General features: G+C 36.4%; 2 protein-coding genes across 3 annotated transcripts in view; one reads left to right on the top strand and one right to left on the bottom strand.

Annotated features, from left to right (window-relative positions):
- Positions 1-229: 229 nt before the first annotated feature.
- Positions 230-4,493, bottom strand: LOC120777553 (kinesin-like protein Klp61F). Its single transcript, XM_040108941.1, has 10 exons — positions 4,396-4,493; positions 4,025-4,325; positions 3,224-3,806; positions 2,716-3,161; positions 2,481-2,624; positions 2,262-2,421; positions 1,114-2,199; positions 918-1,051; positions 600-842; positions 230-531 (listed from the first exon to the last, which is right to left on the bottom strand). The coding sequence occupies exons 1-10, from the start codon at positions 4,491-4,493 to the stop codon at positions 508-510; spliced, it is 3,219 nt and encodes a 1,072-aa protein (XP_039964875.1). The 3' UTR covers positions 230-507.
- Positions 4,494-6,273: 1,780 nt separating this feature from the next.
- Positions 6,274-18,444, top strand: part of LOC120778977 (LHFPL tetraspan subfamily member 3 protein) — a 30,890-nt gene continuing 18,719 nt past the window's right edge. For both annotated transcript variants that reach the window (XM_040111067.1, XM_040111069.1), the window contains exon 1: positions 6,274-6,748. The gene's annotated coding sequence lies outside the window, so the exon portion shown is untranslated. The remainder of the gene's footprint in view (positions 6,749-18,444) is intronic.

Raw genomic sequence — 18,444 nt, forward strand, 5'->3', positions numbered from 1 at the left:
AAGCATACAAGAAAGTAAGAGGCAGATATTACTAAAATAAAAAAAATAAGTTTGAATTGAATTTTACAAATACATTCAATGGCGACAATAAACGAACGGACACAACGAAGGTACCGGTGCAGATTGATACTACTCATTTTACTCCTCATATAATTATATAGTATAGTATTGATATTTATTATATTTAACTTTTAGAAAGCTGTATTTAATGCAACAAATTTTTTTGTAAATTTTTGTTGTAATTGCATGCGAGTTCAATAAATTTCGAAATTCATAGCAGTGACTTATGCATTCGCGCCTCACTTTTGTCGTTTTCAATTAGATGCATGCTTTCGGGTGACTGTTAAAGAGTGCCGTTATTCATAATTAAGTAGCGCAAACTGCAGTTAAGCATACCTTCAGCGTGAAGTACAAGCATTTGATTTTTAGGTTTTAAATAAATATACAGTTAAATAATGTAAACCGCAAGAACGGGAATACAATCAAAGCGTTCCAGATAGCTTTTACTTAGGACAAGTTCTCCTTGTTAGCCTGCAAATAAGGAGAAAGACAATCAGCAAGACAGTTCTTTCGAATTTTGTTTAAAAAAAATCACTCACTCTTGAAGTTGGTGCTGATGAATTGTGGGCTGGCGACGGTTTGCGTGGTGAACTGCCGCTAGACAATGAGTTGCTGTTGCGCAACTGCTTTTTCGATAAGATGGCATTTAATTTTTTGTTTGCGGCATTATTTGGTTGCGGCGTGACTACATTTGTTAGATCAATTGGTGTTGAGTTGAGTAGCATTTCCGCTTGTGAAATTTCCTGCACAGAATTTTTCAACTCATGCTCATCCTCGCTGCCCTGTAATTACAACAAGAGTGATAAATATACAAATATTAGAAATAAAATCCAAATATACTAATAATGACAACATACCTCATCAATAGGCGCCGTTGTGTCCAAATCGGACCACTCGTTCTCTTGACGAAAACGTTTCACGATGTCAATGTGTGGCGAAGTGGACGCCAATGAACGAGGATAAACGAAATTGCGCTTTGATGGTGTAGCACCTGCAATATGCAAGGGAAATTTCTATATTTTACGCTGCAAATTCAACTGCAACGTAATTTACCTGTTGGCGCGTACGTCTTAAGCTCACTCTGCTTAAATTTGTCCACATCGTTGACGCAAGTGCCCATCTGCTCTTTGTAAGTGTTTGCATAATTCAGCACATTTTGCTGCGAGGCGTTGATTAAGCCAGACGTAACAGCCACATGTTGCTTGAAACGGTGGGCATCTTCCGTAAGACTCGCCTTTACATCATTAGTAGCTTCGTCAAGTTTCGATTCGCTCTCCACACGTGCGCGCTTCACTTCGTCCACATATGTTCCAAGTGTTTTCTGTGTGCATTCCAAATGTGTGGCGGCCGTAGTGGTGAACTCAACGATGCGCACGCAGCCATCTTGTTGCATGCTGCTGAGCTGCTCCTTGAGCGTTGTCTCTGCAGTTGATTGTTGTTCGTTGCATTTCAGTGTTTCGGCAGTTTGCTTTTCGAACTCTTGTTGCGTTGCCACGTTCTCATTGCAACTCTCCTCGCAATGGTTTTGCGCAAATGTTGAGCTCTGTTCTAAGCGTTCGATGGTTGAATATATGTTATCTTCTAATTTTACCGTTAGCGTGTTAATGGCGTCAGCGCGTGTTCTTCGGCTCGTGTAGGATTTCTCTTTCAAGTTCTTCAATTTTTCAATGATTTCCTCCATTATTGTACGTTCTTCGGCAGCTGCTGTGCGCTCATTTTCTATTTCGACATGCATTAGTGCCAAATGTTGTATGCTGGTTTCGGAGATCTGTTTAGTTTCAGCAATACATTCCGTTAGTTTTTGGGTATGCGCTTGTAGATTTTGCGATTTTTCTTGTAGATTTTCTACAACAGTTTTACACATCTTTTCGGTGTTTGCCTTTTGTTGCTCTGTGTACCGCACTAAATCTTGCAGTTTCTCTTGCATTTGTGCAATCATTTCGATTTGTTTACTCTCCAACTCCTTAAACAGATTGGTAAGTTTAATTTTTTGTTCGCTGCTGGCATCGCCAAGCGCTTGTGAGCATTTTTCAATGATGGTGCTTGTGGATGCAAGCGATTCTTTGCATAAATCGTTGACTTTCTGTATTTTCATGCCGCTTTCATTTACCAGCTTCTTGTGAGCATTTGAGGTGTTAGCTGTAATAACGATAATATTTAATATTCTAAATTTTTATTACATTTAAACAAATTAAGCTTACCAAATTCTTCTAGAAGCATTTTAGTGCATGAATCTTGTTTCTCTTTCAGAGTGCTTAAACTACTGTCCATTAATTCGAAGTTATCATGCATACGTTCGGCAAAACGTTCACAAGCAGTTTGGATTTTTACATCAACATCTTTTCTGCGCTCAATTGTACTCTATTTATAAAAAAATTGTTAAACAAAATTGAAGGAAAAAATATTAAAATTTTACATACATGTAACTGATGTGTGTCTTTTGTGGCAATGTCGGCAACATCTAAAATTTCCAATGCCTGATTCGTCAGCACTTGCTCGGTTTTCATGTGCGATTGCAGCAAAACCTTCTTCTCCTTATAACGTCGTTTGGTGCTATTGAGTATCTACAAATATAGATGTACAATAAATTTATTTGATTTTGTTTTGCTTATAAAAAAATATATGCATATACATATGTATGTAAATTTTATTTACCCGTTTTGTCTGCTGCAATGCGCCTTGCGTCTGATTGAGATTTTGTTCCGTGCGCTTCAACTCTTCGGTTTTCTCCACCAAATTTAAGCTAACCTCAGTAAAGATACGTTCTTTATTTTGTAGCTCATCCTTTAATGCTTTCAAAAGCAACATTTTCTCATTTAATTCTCGATTCTGTGAATCCATTTTCAACGTCATTTCGTTGTATGTGTCCTCCGCTAAGTAAATGCCATTTTTGTCTCTTGCCGCAATTAAATCCCGTTTCAGCTTATCAATCTCCTCGGTGTACTCTTTGAGCACAGTTTTCTTTGTTAGTTTTTGGTTTACCTCTGGTTTATTTTGTATGTTTTTAGCGCGATGTGCGTATTCCAATGTGCTCAATGTCTCCTCAATATCTTTATGGCCAGGTGAGATAGTGGCAATTATGGATGTTTTCGTGCGACCACCTAGTTAATAAATTTAATATTCATAAATGATAAATTCATAATTCGTTATTTTAAAAACTCACCCAACGATTCTTGCAGCAGACGAGTTAGTTTGGATTCTCGGTATGGTATGTGTGGTGTGCGTTCTACTAGAGCAGTGATGACACGTCCCAAAGTCAACAGACTTTGATTTATATTTACGGTTTCTCTAGCACGTATGCCTTTCTCATTACCCGCTTTGGATACGTTTTCACTGCCCGCTAAATCTACTAAATTTAATTTGCCGATTTTCAACATTTCCTCGCCATCTATGCCATTCTCACGTATATGCACCAGAATCGAGAATACTGTGTGCGATCGTGACGATTGCGCATTCATTAATGTTGTAGCTGTTTTTCGTCGTTCTTTACCCTTTTCCAAAAGCTTATATACATCATCTTTGCTATGCACTGGTATCTCTTCCAAGCCTTGTATGATAACTGACCCTTTCTTTGTGCTATCGTCAAAGATACGTATTTTTACACTATCATCTGATGATAGCAAATCGCATAATTCCTCATTATACAATTCCAAATAAGAAATACGCATCGAAAATTCCATTTCCAACATACGTAACTCGTCGAATAGATGACTCAGAGCGCGTGGTATAATACCAATGTCAGAATCCTTAAAAACAAAAAAGTTGCCCATAAGTTTAACTGCATTCTAATGTATTTTATAATCAGTAGTAGCGTTCCAATTAAGTTCAGGTAGAGATTTTAAATAGCCACATTTCAAGGCTATTTATTTTGCCTTTTCAACAAACTGGTTTTTCACCCACATATGCGATTAAGCTGCTAACACAAACCCTTTTCAAAGTCATTAATGCAGAAAATTATACTTACGTCTTCCCAAGACGACTTCAACTCGGCGCATTCAGTGCCCACCATTGTGTGCGTTTTTCCCGTACCAGTTTGTCCATAAGCGAATACAGTACAGTTGTAGCCGGACAATACCTCCTCAATAAGAGGCGCCACAACTGTGCTGTAGACATCTGCTTGGCGTGAATCTGTACCAAATACGCGATCAAATGTAAATTTTTTGGTCAGCTTCGATTCAATTGTATGCCTTGCTACGATTTCACGATGTGAAACCGTTTCAATTACTTCCGCGGATCGTATACATCGTTCTCGTGCATTTAAAGGCCTAAACAGCATATATAAAGTTTAAATGACACATTTGGTTTTTCAGAGGAGGCAAAATGTTTGTTACTTACCTAACGCGCACATAAACTTGAATATTTTGATTCGATATTTTGCGTGGCTGCTGGTTCGATGCATTATTATTTGCACCTGAAGAAGTGTTCATCGCCATGAAATTATTTAATAAAAGTTTAATAAATACACCAAATACAAAGGAAAAAGTTCGCTACAGTTTCGCTGCTATTTACGTATTCCAATCGGCTGAATTCGAAACGACCGTTTGAAATGCTTCGTTCAATTTCGTACAGCTGGCCGAATACAAAGTGCTGCCAATAAACGCAGTGTTGCTTAGAAACGAAAGTGATGCCATTTTGAATGTCAAGCGGCGAAATATTAAAATTGGTTTTAACTAGTTTTGGTAGACATTTAGTTGAATTATTTTGTGTGAACATTGTAAATATAAAATAAAGTAAATATTAATATAGATTCTAGTGTCGTGTCAGTGTAAATATATGATCTTAAAACAAGTTGTGGTCAAAAATATCGCGTTTCATAAAATTTTTCTTTGAATTTTATTTGCTAATACAGCAATAACAAAAACGTATGTATTTGTGAGGAAGATGGCGGAAGTTATAATTCATTTGGCAGGAACTAGCAGCTGATGAAAATTAAATTTAAATATTGTATATTATCTGATTCAATATCTACTGGATCCATCAAGTTCCATATGTTGATTAGTGTGGTTTGATAAAATACCAAGTCCAATTATAAAAATGCCTTTAAAGAGCTCATAGTTCCATTAAGTTATCGGATGCTCCTTAGCATTATACCTGAGGTTATTTTTTTATAAAATGAATGTGTTCCCGCTAAACGAGTGGAAGCGGTGGCTCGACGTATGGTTTTTGTAGTGTGTACTTGTCGAAGTAAACCTTCAACCACCACAAATTCAGTACAGTATTTCGAAAGTTTGTGAAAGATTGGAATTGGTTAATTTTCACGTCCCATCAACAAGTATTTCTAATAACAGAAAAAATTGGAACTGAAGGTAAGCCTGATTTACATATATGTATATACTGACAGGAAATGGATATTTTAAACTTGACTATTTTTTAAACTTTTAAGATCTCAGAAACATATGTAGTATATTCAAGTAATTTTTTTACAGCATTACTGCAAACTTCTGAGGTTCTATTTTACTCAAGGAGCTGAATGAACTAAGAAGAAAAAATCAGTTTATTGAATGTTAAACTCGGTAATATATTCATACATACATACATATGTATATCTTCAAACGTTCTAGGGATTAAATAACTCTCTACGGTTAGTATATTTTATGTTAAAGTATACTTAATGAGGTTGAGTCGCGCCTTAAAGATGTTGGTAAGCTAGAGTATTATTGCCGAATAGAGATCGGTAACTAAAAACTTAAAGCTGTGAGCTAAATGTAATTAATGTAATAATTTCATTATAATTTCAAAATCTACTTCGTCTGAAAGTCCAAAATTCAAGTCCGAATTGTTGCACCTTCTTCTACTTTTATTATATGTGTGTATGCATGTATTTCATTCTCACTCAAAAATAAATTTCACTCAAAATATTCCTAAATAACACTCAGTGTCTTTCGGATCGGCTTCTGGCAGTCAAATAAAAAAAAAAATAAATAAATAAAAACAAATAAGTTAAGATAAAAATAATATGAAGATATTTAATATTTATTTATTTTTAATGCCTTGACAATTGCATTTTGCCCATTTTGGCAACGAATAACTCAAATTCCAAATACAATATTTTGCTGAGCATGAGAGACACATACATACCTGTGTATGCATATACAAATGGTTTCATTTGAGCCATATCTCGCTCACAAAAGTTAGCACCGATCGCCAGCTCCACGCTCCAAACCAAGTTGTGAGCTCAGCCAAGAGTTTAGTTACTAAAAGTCGTCGGTTTGCGTTAACGTCTTGCGCGGACGATCATGTGTTCGAGTAAATTGTGAAAATTCGTTGTTGTCTTTATATTTTTTTTTGTTTGGTTTAACCAAATATTAGCTCAAAGAAGAAAGCAAAGCATACTTTTCATTACATTGCAGTGCGGACATCCGTAATTCTTAGGAAAATACGAAAAATATAGTGTTTGCAATATTTTGTGCATTTCGCAAGAGTGCAAGTGGAGAAACACGAATGCGACACCACCGGTGACGTTCAAAAAGTCATCAAAAGGCAAAAGCCAAAGCAAGTTTTACGCAAATAGATACACACGTACATAATGCTCTGCATGGGTATACTTACATAGTGAATATAAACAAATTCGGTGCATATTTTACTCGCATTGCGGCGTTTTTCTGCTTTAATCGCGTTTTCTGGTGGCAAATGCCATTTGTGCACGACGCTGATCATACTTACATACATACCTACATATAGACTAAAAGTAAGTTAGAGCGAGTTACGAAAAAATTTTCAGTTACTGTGTGAATACTAAAGGTGTTATATGGCTTTTGAACTAATTTAGTGATTGAAACGTGCTTTTTTGGCATTTTGTTAATTCAGTTGGGTAATGGCTTTTAACTGCATAATCGACTATATGGAATTTGAATGAAAGGATAAGGCATATAATAGTTGAAAATGAAAACATTTTTATTTAAGATTCTTGTATACATTATTATTTACATATATTTATATATGCATGTATGTGTAAAGGGTGTTAGAAAATTGCAACAAAACAATAGCCAACTGATATGCCAGAGAAATGTGGCGCGTAGCTATTTTCGCAACAAGAAAAACCTGACGAACAGGTAGTAAACAGCGGCGTATAAAAACAAAAACAAAAAGAAAAAAACAGGAAAAAAGAATAAGAATGGTAAATGATAGAGAACAGCGAGCGGCGCGCTGACGTTTGTTAAAATATTTTAGTGAGAACAAGTATGTAGATACACTTCTATATATGTACATACATACGTTATGTACATTTATGTATGTACCGAAGTCCATTTGTGAATTTATTTATAGCAGATTTTACTATGCGATGGATGCCTACTTGTCAGTTGCTTACTTCACCCAAGAAGAATCTCAGCTTCTTTTATTGTCTTGTGGTTTGGTCTTCGCCCATTGTTTGCACACACACACATGCATACACTCGAATACTTGACGCATGTACATCCACATAATTTATTAACAAGTTCGCTTTAGTTTGTAACTCAAGACTTGCTGTTTTATTGTTATTGTACCTATTTCGTTTTTCGACCGCATTTGTTGTTGTTAACCACATTTATAGACTCTATCAGCGACACATTGACTGTTCGAATTCCAAATAGTCTAACGTACGTATGTATTTGTGTATATAGCCGCTAGATAAGCATTGTATTTGGCCAGCATGAGAAACGTGATCTAGTAATTTGCACAAAACTCTCTACAGCTGAAAAATGAAAACAAATCAGTCTTCTCGCACTCCGTCAAGGGGTGCGGTGTAGTTTCACAACACGACTCAAGCGCTTAGAAATCACGTACAAAAGCGGATATAACCATAGAAGTCATAATGTGTTCTTAGCATGAGAATTTGGCAACAATGATGAACAAGTTGCTATTGATTTGTGTATATTTCGGGGAAGTCGGTGGGGGTTTTGCGCATGCGAGTACCTCGGATGAAAGATACAAAGTGACTATTCATGGACCGGCGTCAGTGGGTTGTTTTCAAGCAACAGACCTTTCCGCAAATATAATGATTTAAAAATGCGCCAACAGTTTTCATGTTTCCCGTTCTGAGAGGTTCTAAGAAAAGTGGCCAGTTATCGGTCCAATTAGTTCTAACTGGTCAGGACTTTAGTTTGGTCAAAGTTGACCGATTTTCGGTGGTCTACAAAGCCGAACTATACAGAAAATGTGATTTCCTATGATATCCAACCCTAAACTTGGTCAATAATTGGTGGTTGCGAGTACCCCATTTGAAATCAAATTAACGTTGAGTTCTGTCCACGAATAATTCTAACAACCACTTTTATGAAAAATGATGAGTTATTACTCCTAGAATCTCTATGTCCTCAGAAGTTCAATCCAACTGCAGTTACTTGAAGCGTTCCAGCCATTTCAGAACGGTTAACGATGTTCCAGGTTACCGACGGAGGTAGTGCAAATATTATAACACTTACGAGACAATAACGGTTGGGTCAATTACAACTTACGAATCCTTACCTAATATGTTATGTATGACGTTTTCCCTTTAAAATTGTAATCAGAAACACTGAAGAGTCAGTACGAAATAGAAAGAACTTCTCAAAGTTGATTATAAGTGTAGGTTAGATTAGGTTAAGAGCTGGATCCTAACTGGTATTTCATTAGGACAGCTTAGGACTTCGGTCTATTAAGGTGCTTAAATCTTCTATATATTAATAATAAGCACCTCATAACATGACAGAGCGCTTTGCTGAAATGTATCACTCTCAGTTTAAAAAGAGCTGGACAATGTTTAAGAAAGTGCTTGGATCTTCCCATTTCATCTTCTTGCATACAACTTTGATATGAATACCTATTGTCTAAAAAGAACTCCTATGAATCCTTTCTCACGACTGTCGGCTTTAAGTAGCCGATACGGAACCGGATTTAAATACGGCCAATGACTTTCAGCTCGGCACCATGCCTCAAACTTAGTTCAGCAATTCTTCCTGGCGCCACAACAACAACAACTTCTACGAATACTGCAATGTGAAGATTGCTAAGGGCAAGCAGCTCAGTATATTTCCTGCGTTCTAAGGTCAAAAGCATCTCTCAGTCGCTTTTAAGCTGGCCTTCGATCAACGCAAGGTTCATGGGTCCAGTGCTAGGTTTAGTGGAAGATCCAACTTGTTGCCTTTCTGATGTGTGCGGCACAAGATGTCACCTCTTTCTGGCAGTTACCAGCGATTCTGCTATGACCAGACACTTGATAATGAGTACATAGCTTGATGCTATTTCTAGTGAGGACACACACTCGTTGTCTAACTTTGATGTACAACTAGCAAGCTCACCGCTTGTATTGCCGCACGGCAGTCGTAGTGAATGCTCACCTACCTGAAAGAGCCTGTACTTCGGATCAGTACGTCTACTGCTACTTTAAAAGTAGCCACTTCCGTCTGAAAAACACTTTAGTGGTCCGGTAACCTAAAGCTAAGCTTGATGTAGAGCTCCATACAGAAGACTCTTCCTCCAACCCTCATTCCCAGCTTCGACCTAACCGTGTAAAGGTGTCTTAGCTTTCAGGGACGCAGTTGAAAAAGGCAAAAAGCTATTACTAAATGTGGTTTCAGACTGCGCGTCTTGGGAAGATTGATATCTTTTTCATATTAAACATAGAAGTAATTAACGCGATCAGCGAATCTAATTTTCTCAAGCTCAAAGCCCAATAATCTATTGCTTGCGATGGTATTTTTATGGTTACTCTATTTTATTTACTTCAAGATATCACCAAACCCGAGTTTGGTTCCTTTTGTTTTTTTTCAAGTTTGATATAGTCATATTTGGGGTTATTTTTTGGAATCTAAAATGGCTTGACCCACATTCAAATTCACAGATTTGAATTATCTTTCAGCAGAAATCCATAATAATAAATAAAGATATGCAAATATTTGCCAAGAACCAAAAGAGAAATCTGTCCAAAATTGAGAAAAAAATAACATAGTTAGTAAAATACAATAACAACAAAATACATATTAATTAAGTATGAAAATGAACAAAGGAACTATAAATATAAGTATACATTTAAATATTTCGATCAAGAGAAATGAAAAGCGACTAAAAAAGAAGAAGGGAGAAATGGCAAGCAAGCAAAACGAATGCTTATACTTTGGTTTAGACAAGGTTTGGCAATTTCTTTTTTCGCTTCTACTTTTTCTGTTTGACCATTATGAGCGGAATCCGGTAGAGCACATCCGCACCAGTCGTTTTCTTTGGTGTAATCAAAAATATTGGTATACCCTACATGTTATAATTGCACTGTTGAGATATTGAGTGATAAATCCCTGACATGTGATCTCGAAATTTCCTCGGTTAAATTTGTTAATTTAAGTAAGCTGGGTAACATTTGGTAACAGATTTTCTATATTTTGGTGTAGTATCTTGCGAATCTCATTTTTGATAAATTTTTGGGAGAAAAAGTGAAGTAAATATGAGTTCATTAAGTTTTTGGCAGAGATATGTTCACTTATAATTCGGTTTTCTGGAAAAACTAGAGCGAGTAGAAATAAGTAGGTAAATAATTTTCTGTTTCGTTCCATCATATTTTTGTTAGCAATTACATTCAGCCCTAGAAACTAAGCTAAACGCCTGTAGGGTATATGTCCAACCATTCTTCATTTCGCTTGCATGATTTTACTTCTTGTTTCTTCCTGCATTTTCCATTTACAACATTTGGGGCAATATGATCCACATTTCAACACATTCGTGAGCGCTTGAAATTCAAGCCAAAACATTGAAGAAATGCGAACTTCAGTTAACCATGAGTTCATTTGCCCATAAGTGGTGGTGGCGATGAGAATGGACGAACAACTAGTAAACTATTTTCGCGCCACTTACCACAACAACAACTTCAGCAAATAACTTACAATTCATTTTATACTTCAAGCATGAAACGCGTACTTCAATTGCCACTGCGCATGCGCCGCTACCTCAACCGCTGCTTGCCGCTGTTAACTCAAGCGTTTGGCGCCACGCTGCATCAACGCGCGAGGGAATTAAATACTAGAAAAAATCACAAAAACCAACTCTTTAAGTGCTTATAAATACCGTCTTATAATAATGTTGCGCTTTGTTTTACTCTCGTAACATTTTATTTGGTGTTGTTGTTATTCTGGTAGTCGGTGGGCCGGCTGGCTGGCTGGTTGCTTACAAATGCAGCGTCAAGTCGCCGCGCGTCGTTGGTGGTGTCTTAGATACGGCAAATAATTAAGTGCCATCATAAAAACATTAAAGACACTTTTGTAACGGAAGCTTAGCGAGTTCACACGCTCAGTACGGCTAATTGTTGGGCTACGTGCTGCGTGTGACGCGCTCGAGGTGTGGACTTATAAAAAGTAGCAGACGATGACAGTGAAACAAAGCATTTTGATGCCGGCGTAATTTAAGGTTATTTGGTTGCTGAAAAATACAATTTAATTCTGTGTAGATGTGTTTTTGTAGCTTTGTTGTATGAATTTTTGTCGTGATAATATTTGGGTTTCTGCATTATTTTAATATTTCAGAAATCTACAAAACCATTTTTTTAATTTAAATTGACGCTGGCCCTTGCCTTTCTCACTGAGACTTCACCACGTTTCAGAAAAGTATAACAAAATCCACAAAACCATAATTAATTGTATTAATAAGCTTTCGTCTGGCTTTACAAATGCTGTCTTATTGCGCTTTGATATCGCTCTACCAAAGCATAACTCACGAAGCTTTTAGTTTGTTCTACAAAACCGGAGCTTTCACCATGCTCTTCAAAACCGTAACAAACCGTTTTGGTGAGCTTTCATGTTGCTTTACCAAATCGTGGCAAACATAAAAAGCTTTCATTCAATTCAGAATGAAATGAGCTTTCAGCTACTTTTACCAAAGTATAACTCACTAAGCTTTTAGTTTGTTATACAAAAACAGAGTTTTCACCAAGCTCGAAAAATCTGGACAAACTGTTTTGGTGAACTTTCTTGTTGCTTTAAAGAATCGACACAAACTTACAAAGCTTTCATCTCATTTTGTAAAAGTAACAAATTGTGACTCACTGTGTTTTCAGCTACTTTTACCAAAGTATTCAGCTTTAAGTTTCTTGTACAAAAATGGAGCTTTCACCATACTCTACAAAATCGTAACAAACTTTTTTGATGAGCTTTTGTGTTGCTTTACAAAATCGTGGTAGACATAAAAAGCTTTCATCTCATTTTGTAAAAGCAGCAAACTGTGACTCATTGAGCTTTTAGCTACTTCTACAAAATATAACTAAATGGCTTTCAGAGTTTTCTTCCCATTTAGAAAAAACTTTCAGCTCTTTCTACAAAATTACTAATAAATGGTTAAAGGATTTTGATTATTGTGCAAATGCTTAACAAACTGTCTCTGACATCACGCTCAACAAAAATATACCCTATTGGCTCACTATGCTTTCAACCCACTTTATAAAAGCTTAATACACAGACTTACTGAGCTTTCAGCTTATTTTAATAAAGCATTACTAAATGGCCCATTGAGATTTCAACCCATTTTGTAAAGCTTTCAACTTCTTCTAAAAAATGCTCTATTTGCTTTCATGCCATTTTGCAAAAGCTTTCAGCTTCTTCTAATACAGCATAACTAAGTGACTAAATGAATGGAGTTTTTATCCCATTTTACAAAAGCTTTCCGCTTCTTCTACAAAAGCATAACAAAGTTGCTCATGGAGCTTTCAACTTTATCTACTAAAGCATATTAACCTCAACGAGCTTTCATGCTATTTTGTAAAAGTTTTGAGCTTTTCAAAGCTGGTTCACAAAGCTTTTACCTCGCTCTACAGGAATATATTTTTCTATAAATCATAAAAGGAAAACTGTGATAAAGAGACGGCCAATCGGAAGGGGTTTTTTTTTATAGATAGATTCCCTCAAGACTTGAGAGTTTTTTTAACCATCAAATGTTTTTATGAAATCAGAAATTCATCAGAGACACCATTTATATTAACTTCAGAACTTTTGTCATAAAAATGAGCAGAAGTTCAAAGCATATGAATGTGTATACTATAGAGAAAGGAAATATATCCAACATGTTATAATATAATATAAAGTTAAGATTGCCGATGAAGTCCATTATAACATCTGTCTGTCTGTTCAAAAGAATGTGGTCTCATATAAGTTATCCATTAATTAGATTTGTGAGGAATTTGTTTTACAAATGTTTTTGGTTTTACTATAAAAACGTCAATAAAAATCAATCCCACTTCATTTGCTGCCTTTTTACAGAATTAGTAAAAACATCAAATTCAATTACAGCCACCCAGCAAAAGACCTTGTGCACCTCTGCTTTTAGCGAGTTAATAAAAAAGTTTAATTTGGAACTAATCCACTTTGGCTCACCAAATTAACCACCGACTACTAACTAAAGACATTTATGTTACTTGCTGCTGTCTAATATAGACTAATTAATGTTTTAACATATCAAATTGCACTCAAATCTAAAATAACACCAACACACTTGCAATAGTACACATACATATCAGAGTATATATTTTCTTATACAATATAATATCACATTCCACTTGGTTGTTATGTAATTACGAGCACATTTGTGCCAAATACAGTTGCATTTTGTGTTTTGCTCTCCATTTTGCAACTTAAGCAGATCCAATTACCGACAAAGTGAAGTTTTTATGAAAATTAAGCAATAAAAATGTGAATTAAACAGACATTTTTTGCTAATTAACTGAAGCACAAAAGAAATAATATTTATGTATTTCAAGGCAGAGGACTTCTGTAATTATAGTTATCAAGAGTTATCGCAAGTGTTAAAAAAATCAGTAGACATTTACAGTTTTGTGATATGATAAATATACTTATTTGAGGGGTTACATGGGTTTCCTCGGGTAAAAAACAGTCTTTTTCAACAATTTTTTTCTCATATATTTTATTAGAATTTTTTATTGTTACAAAGATACACTATTAACAAAATACTTTTAAAATTATTGAAAAAAAAATTTTAAACTCAAGCCCGCGTTGGCAGGATGACTCCTTACAGGATCATCTACAGTGAAAAAATACGTATTCCAGTTGAAACCTTAACTCAGAACTTGGACGAAGATAAAAACTGGAAATAGGAACGAACTTCAAAAACACAGTTTCGAGAAGAACGCGTTTAAAAACGGCGCTCTTAGCCTAGCCAACGCTTCGAGAGCTCAAGTTCTTAAGGCTTTATCGAAACTTTTACTCAGATCAACTTGAAAATTTAGGACAATGTTCCAGAGGTATTGTAGAATTTAATAAGATAATAAACATTTTTATACCCTGAACACTGTATATTAAGTTTTTCACGATGTTTGAAGCGTCGGAGACCCTATAAAGTATATATATAAATGATCAGTATGTTGAGCTGAGTCGATTTAACCATGTCCGTCTATCTGTCTGTACGTCCGTCTGTATATATAGGAACTAGTCCCTCAGTTTTTAAGATATCTTAAGATATTTGAAATTTTGCAAACGTCATTTTCTCTTCAAGAAGCTGCTCATTTGTCGGAACGGCCGATATCGGACCACTATAACATATAGCTGCCATATAAACTGAACGATCGGAATCAAGTTATTGTATGGAAAACTTTCACATTTGATAATGTATATTCACCAAATTTGGTACAGATTATTTTCTAAGGCAACAAAGTAATCTCTGAAAAAATTGTTCAGATCAGATTACTATAGCATATAGCTTCCATACAAACTGAACACATAGTTACTAAAAGAAATGCACCTGTGAAGGGTATATTAGCTTCGGAGCAACCGAAGTTAACGTTTTTTCTTGTTTGAACTAAACTATGTCAATGTCGTCGTATATCTCGTACCGGCCATCGTTCCATCCGCGTTTGCCAATGTGCAAAGAACCATAAATCTTCCGCAGAAGCTTTCTCTCGAAATTTGTAACGGCGTCTTATCAGATGTTGTCATCGTCCATGCCTCTGCACCATATAGCAGGACGGAGATGATGGGTAACTTGTAGAAGTTAGGCTTTGTTCGTCGAGAGAGGATTTTGCTTCTCAATTTCCTATTCAGTCCGAAGTAGCACATGGTTGGCAAGAGTTATTTGAATTCGAATTTAACATTGTTGTTGGTGTTAATACTGTTTGCAAGATAAACGAAATTATCTACGACTTCCAAGTTATGTCTGTCAACAGTAACGTGGGAGCCAAGTCGCGAGTGCGCCGACTGTTTGTTTGATGAAAGGAGATATTTTGTCTTACCCTCGTTCACTACCAGACCCATTTGTTTCGCTTCCTTATCCATTCCGGAGAAAGCAGAACTAATGGCGCGGTTGTTAAGGCCAGCAGCTGTACACTCTTCTAGAAGATTGTATCTTCTCTATTTAGCTCTGCAGCACGAATTATTTTTTCCAAGAGTAGATTGAAGAACTTGCACTAAAGGAAGTCGCTTTGTCTGAAATCTTGTTCCGTTCGATGCGAATGGTTCGGAGACGTTTTTCTCGATCCTGCTTTTGGTCGTAGCAACTCGGGCTGACATATGGAACGCGTACAAAATACAGCTTGTTCAAGAACTAAAGCCGCTCGGTGTTCCCAAGCGACATCGTTTCACTCTATGGGCTCTTGAAAAGCTCCAAGAAGATCTGACGTTTTCGAGCCGAATTGTGTTCAGCGACGAACTCATTTCTGGCTCATAAACAAGCAAGAATGCAAAAAAAGATTCATCCAGAAAAAACAACGGTTTGGTGTGGTTTGTGGGCCGTTAGAATCATAGACCTTTTCCTGTGAAGATATGTAAAGTCGAAAGTCTATGCAGACGATTCCGCTTCGATTCAGGGCTTGGAACAAAACATCACGCGTGTCATTCGCCAGTTACAAGTCAAATGGTCAAATAATTAATCGAAAATCGGATTTAACGGATGGACCATCTGAGACGTAGCCGCGACCAAAATATTTGAAAGAAAGTTTCTGTGTTTTTTCTTTAAAAAAGTGGTGAACTTCGAAATGGATCACCCCTTATATCCATTTAATTGATCTCGAATGAAATTGTTCAGATCGGAGCATAATACTCTTATATAAACTCAATGATTGGAAGCAGGATAAAGATATTTATGTATATACTCCTTTATGCTATAAAAAATGCACCTGTGAATGGTATTATAGGTTCAGTTCAACCGAAGTTAACAGGTTTTCTCGTTGCGTACAAAGTTTTGATCGTTGCAGGTTGCAAGGGTATAAACCCTTCGGTTACTCCTGATCTTAACCCTTCTTTACTTGTTTATATAGAAAACAGCTTGTTTATATTTTTTCTCATATAAATAATTTAAAATTTTCCATAAATCTTTATAATCCATACAAGTCATAAAACACAAAATACCACCAAATTCATACTCGTTTATTATTTCATATTCCGTTACTCCCAACATTCTTGCATAATTCGCATGCAAAAGCCAGTCGCCATTCTGCGGTGAGTCATTTTCGTAGATCAAGTGGCGCATATCTGGTGCCGCAAGAGTGCAAATTATGCAAACCGCTACAAGCGGGCGGCAAATTATGCTCCTATATAGTACATATGTATGTTTATATACATTTGTATACATATAAACAGTTAAGCATATTTTACTACTCTGTGAGAAAGCAGCTGTAATTACAATTTCATTAAAAATCAAATTACCAGTCATTGAAGCAATTACTTCCTCAATACTTTGCATGCAAACACTCAACTACTAGCGTAATCGGAATTTTCGTAAAGTTTACCGATTGTTGCCTTACTGCCTACAAATCTATGAGTGTGCGCACAAGCTTGCCAGACGAGTTTCGCAGCGTTCGCAGCGAATTCATGGCGCAAATTCATTTGTCATCATTTCTTGTTTTACTAAGGCATTTCTACTCACTTACTAAAGTACTAAGTACGCTTATGAATTTTGATTTTGTCCAGCATAACCGGACCACAGCGATCATCCGTCAATTTATGTCGTTATTGTTGTTGCTGCTGATCGTGCCATAAAATAACAGCATTTATTATTAGCCAACGCCAGGCGGCGTCAGTGGCATCCCACAATGTGGCGCAACAATTGCTGATTGCAATTTTTTCCCGATCGACGATCAATTTTTTCCCGATCAAGGCGATAGTTGTGTATATAAGTATATGTATATTTGTATATTGTGCGCCGTTACCTATCTGCGTTTCGCTTGATTGGCGACTGATCGATCGGCAGCCGTGTGTTTTGCTCGTTGGATCACTCAAGGCGCGGTGTTGCTCGATAACTGGTTGATCGAATGTCTGATGAGTTAGCTGACTAGTTGGCTGCTGATTAAATTTGTCTGGCTATTTGTCTCGTCATTGCGTCGGAGAGGCTGTTGTGTCTGGCCAGTCGGCCTGCGTCTGGTTGGGTGTGCTATTTCTGCGATGTTTTTGCGATGAAAGCTGTTTGCTGGTTAAAAGTTGATTGTCTCCAAACTGTAATGATGATTGCACTGAAAGCATTTAGTAGTCATAAAAACGTGTAAAAGTTGGGTAAATAGTAATTTCGCCTCGTCAAAGCAAAGCAAAGCATAACGCATAAGTGCTTGTAAACATCTTAATTTTTTTAACATTAAAAGTTACGAATGAAAAATGTAATGACACTTAAAAAATGTTTTAGCAATTTCATATTAAAAAGCAATTTTTCTTCTAAATAAAAGTTATGTGTCAGGCAAATTTCAAAAATTAATATTTAAAGTGATTTTTTTTTATAAATGCAACTTTTTTGGTTAGGAGTTGGGTCGGTTGGCAACTTTGAAAATTTAATCTATGAAGAAAAGAAAAAAAACTGAATTTCTTAAACTATTTAACGAATGGGTTAATGTTTTTAGGACATTTTTCTGGGGACTTTAAGCCAAATAATTTTTTCTTATATGTAACGGGGGTTTCAATATTGACGCTACGGACCAGTTAGACATGGAAGGGGAGTGTCGAGAATACAAGTATTGCTGCCGCTAGCGCATCAATTGAGGAAGACCCAAATCAGTCACTCACACGTCGTTCGTTGTGGCGAATTTTGAGAAAAGATCTTGACTTACATCCTTACAAGATCAAAATGATCGTCGTAAGTTCGTGAATTGGGATGAGCAAGAACTTGAAAATGATCCGGATTTTTATCGAAAAATCATCTTCACGATGAGGCTCATTTCTGGCTGAATGGCTTCGTCAATAACCAAAATATGCATTATTGGTCAGGTAGCAATCCACATGTACTCCATGATCCACTATTTCATCTCGAAAAAATTAAGGTTTGGTTCGGTTTATGTGCAGGCGGCGTCAATGCGCCGTACTTCTTCGTGATGATCACGACCGGCACGATACTGTGAATGGGAATCGCTCAATGATAACCGAATATTTTTGGCCCGAATTGAATGATATAGACTTGGAAAATATGGATTTATTGAAAGGTCGCCTCGGTCGGTGCGATTTGACGCTGTTAGATTATTTCCTG

The sequence above is a fragment of the Bactrocera tryoni genome, chromosome 5 (assembly GCF_016617805.1).
Source record: "Bactrocera tryoni isolate S06 chromosome 5, CSIRO_BtryS06_freeze2, whole genome shotgun sequence".
Lineage (NCBI taxonomy): Eukaryota > Metazoa > Arthropoda > Insecta > Diptera > Tephritidae > Bactrocera > Bactrocera tryoni.

Bases quoted from the DNA above. Each gene is read 5' to 3' on its own strand.
- LOC120777553 (XM_040108941.1), bottom strand. From the start codon at position 4,493: ATGGCGATGAACACTTCTTCAGGTGCAAATAATAATGCATCGAACCAG. The intron at 2,625-2,715 runs GTAAATAAAATT...CTATATTTGTAG, and splicing joins CATTGCAGCAGACAAAACGG to ATACTCAATAGCACCAAACG. The intron at 2,422-2,480 runs GTATGTAAAATT...TTTTATAAATAG, and splicing joins AAGACACACATCAGTTACAT to AGTACAATTGAGCGCAGAAA.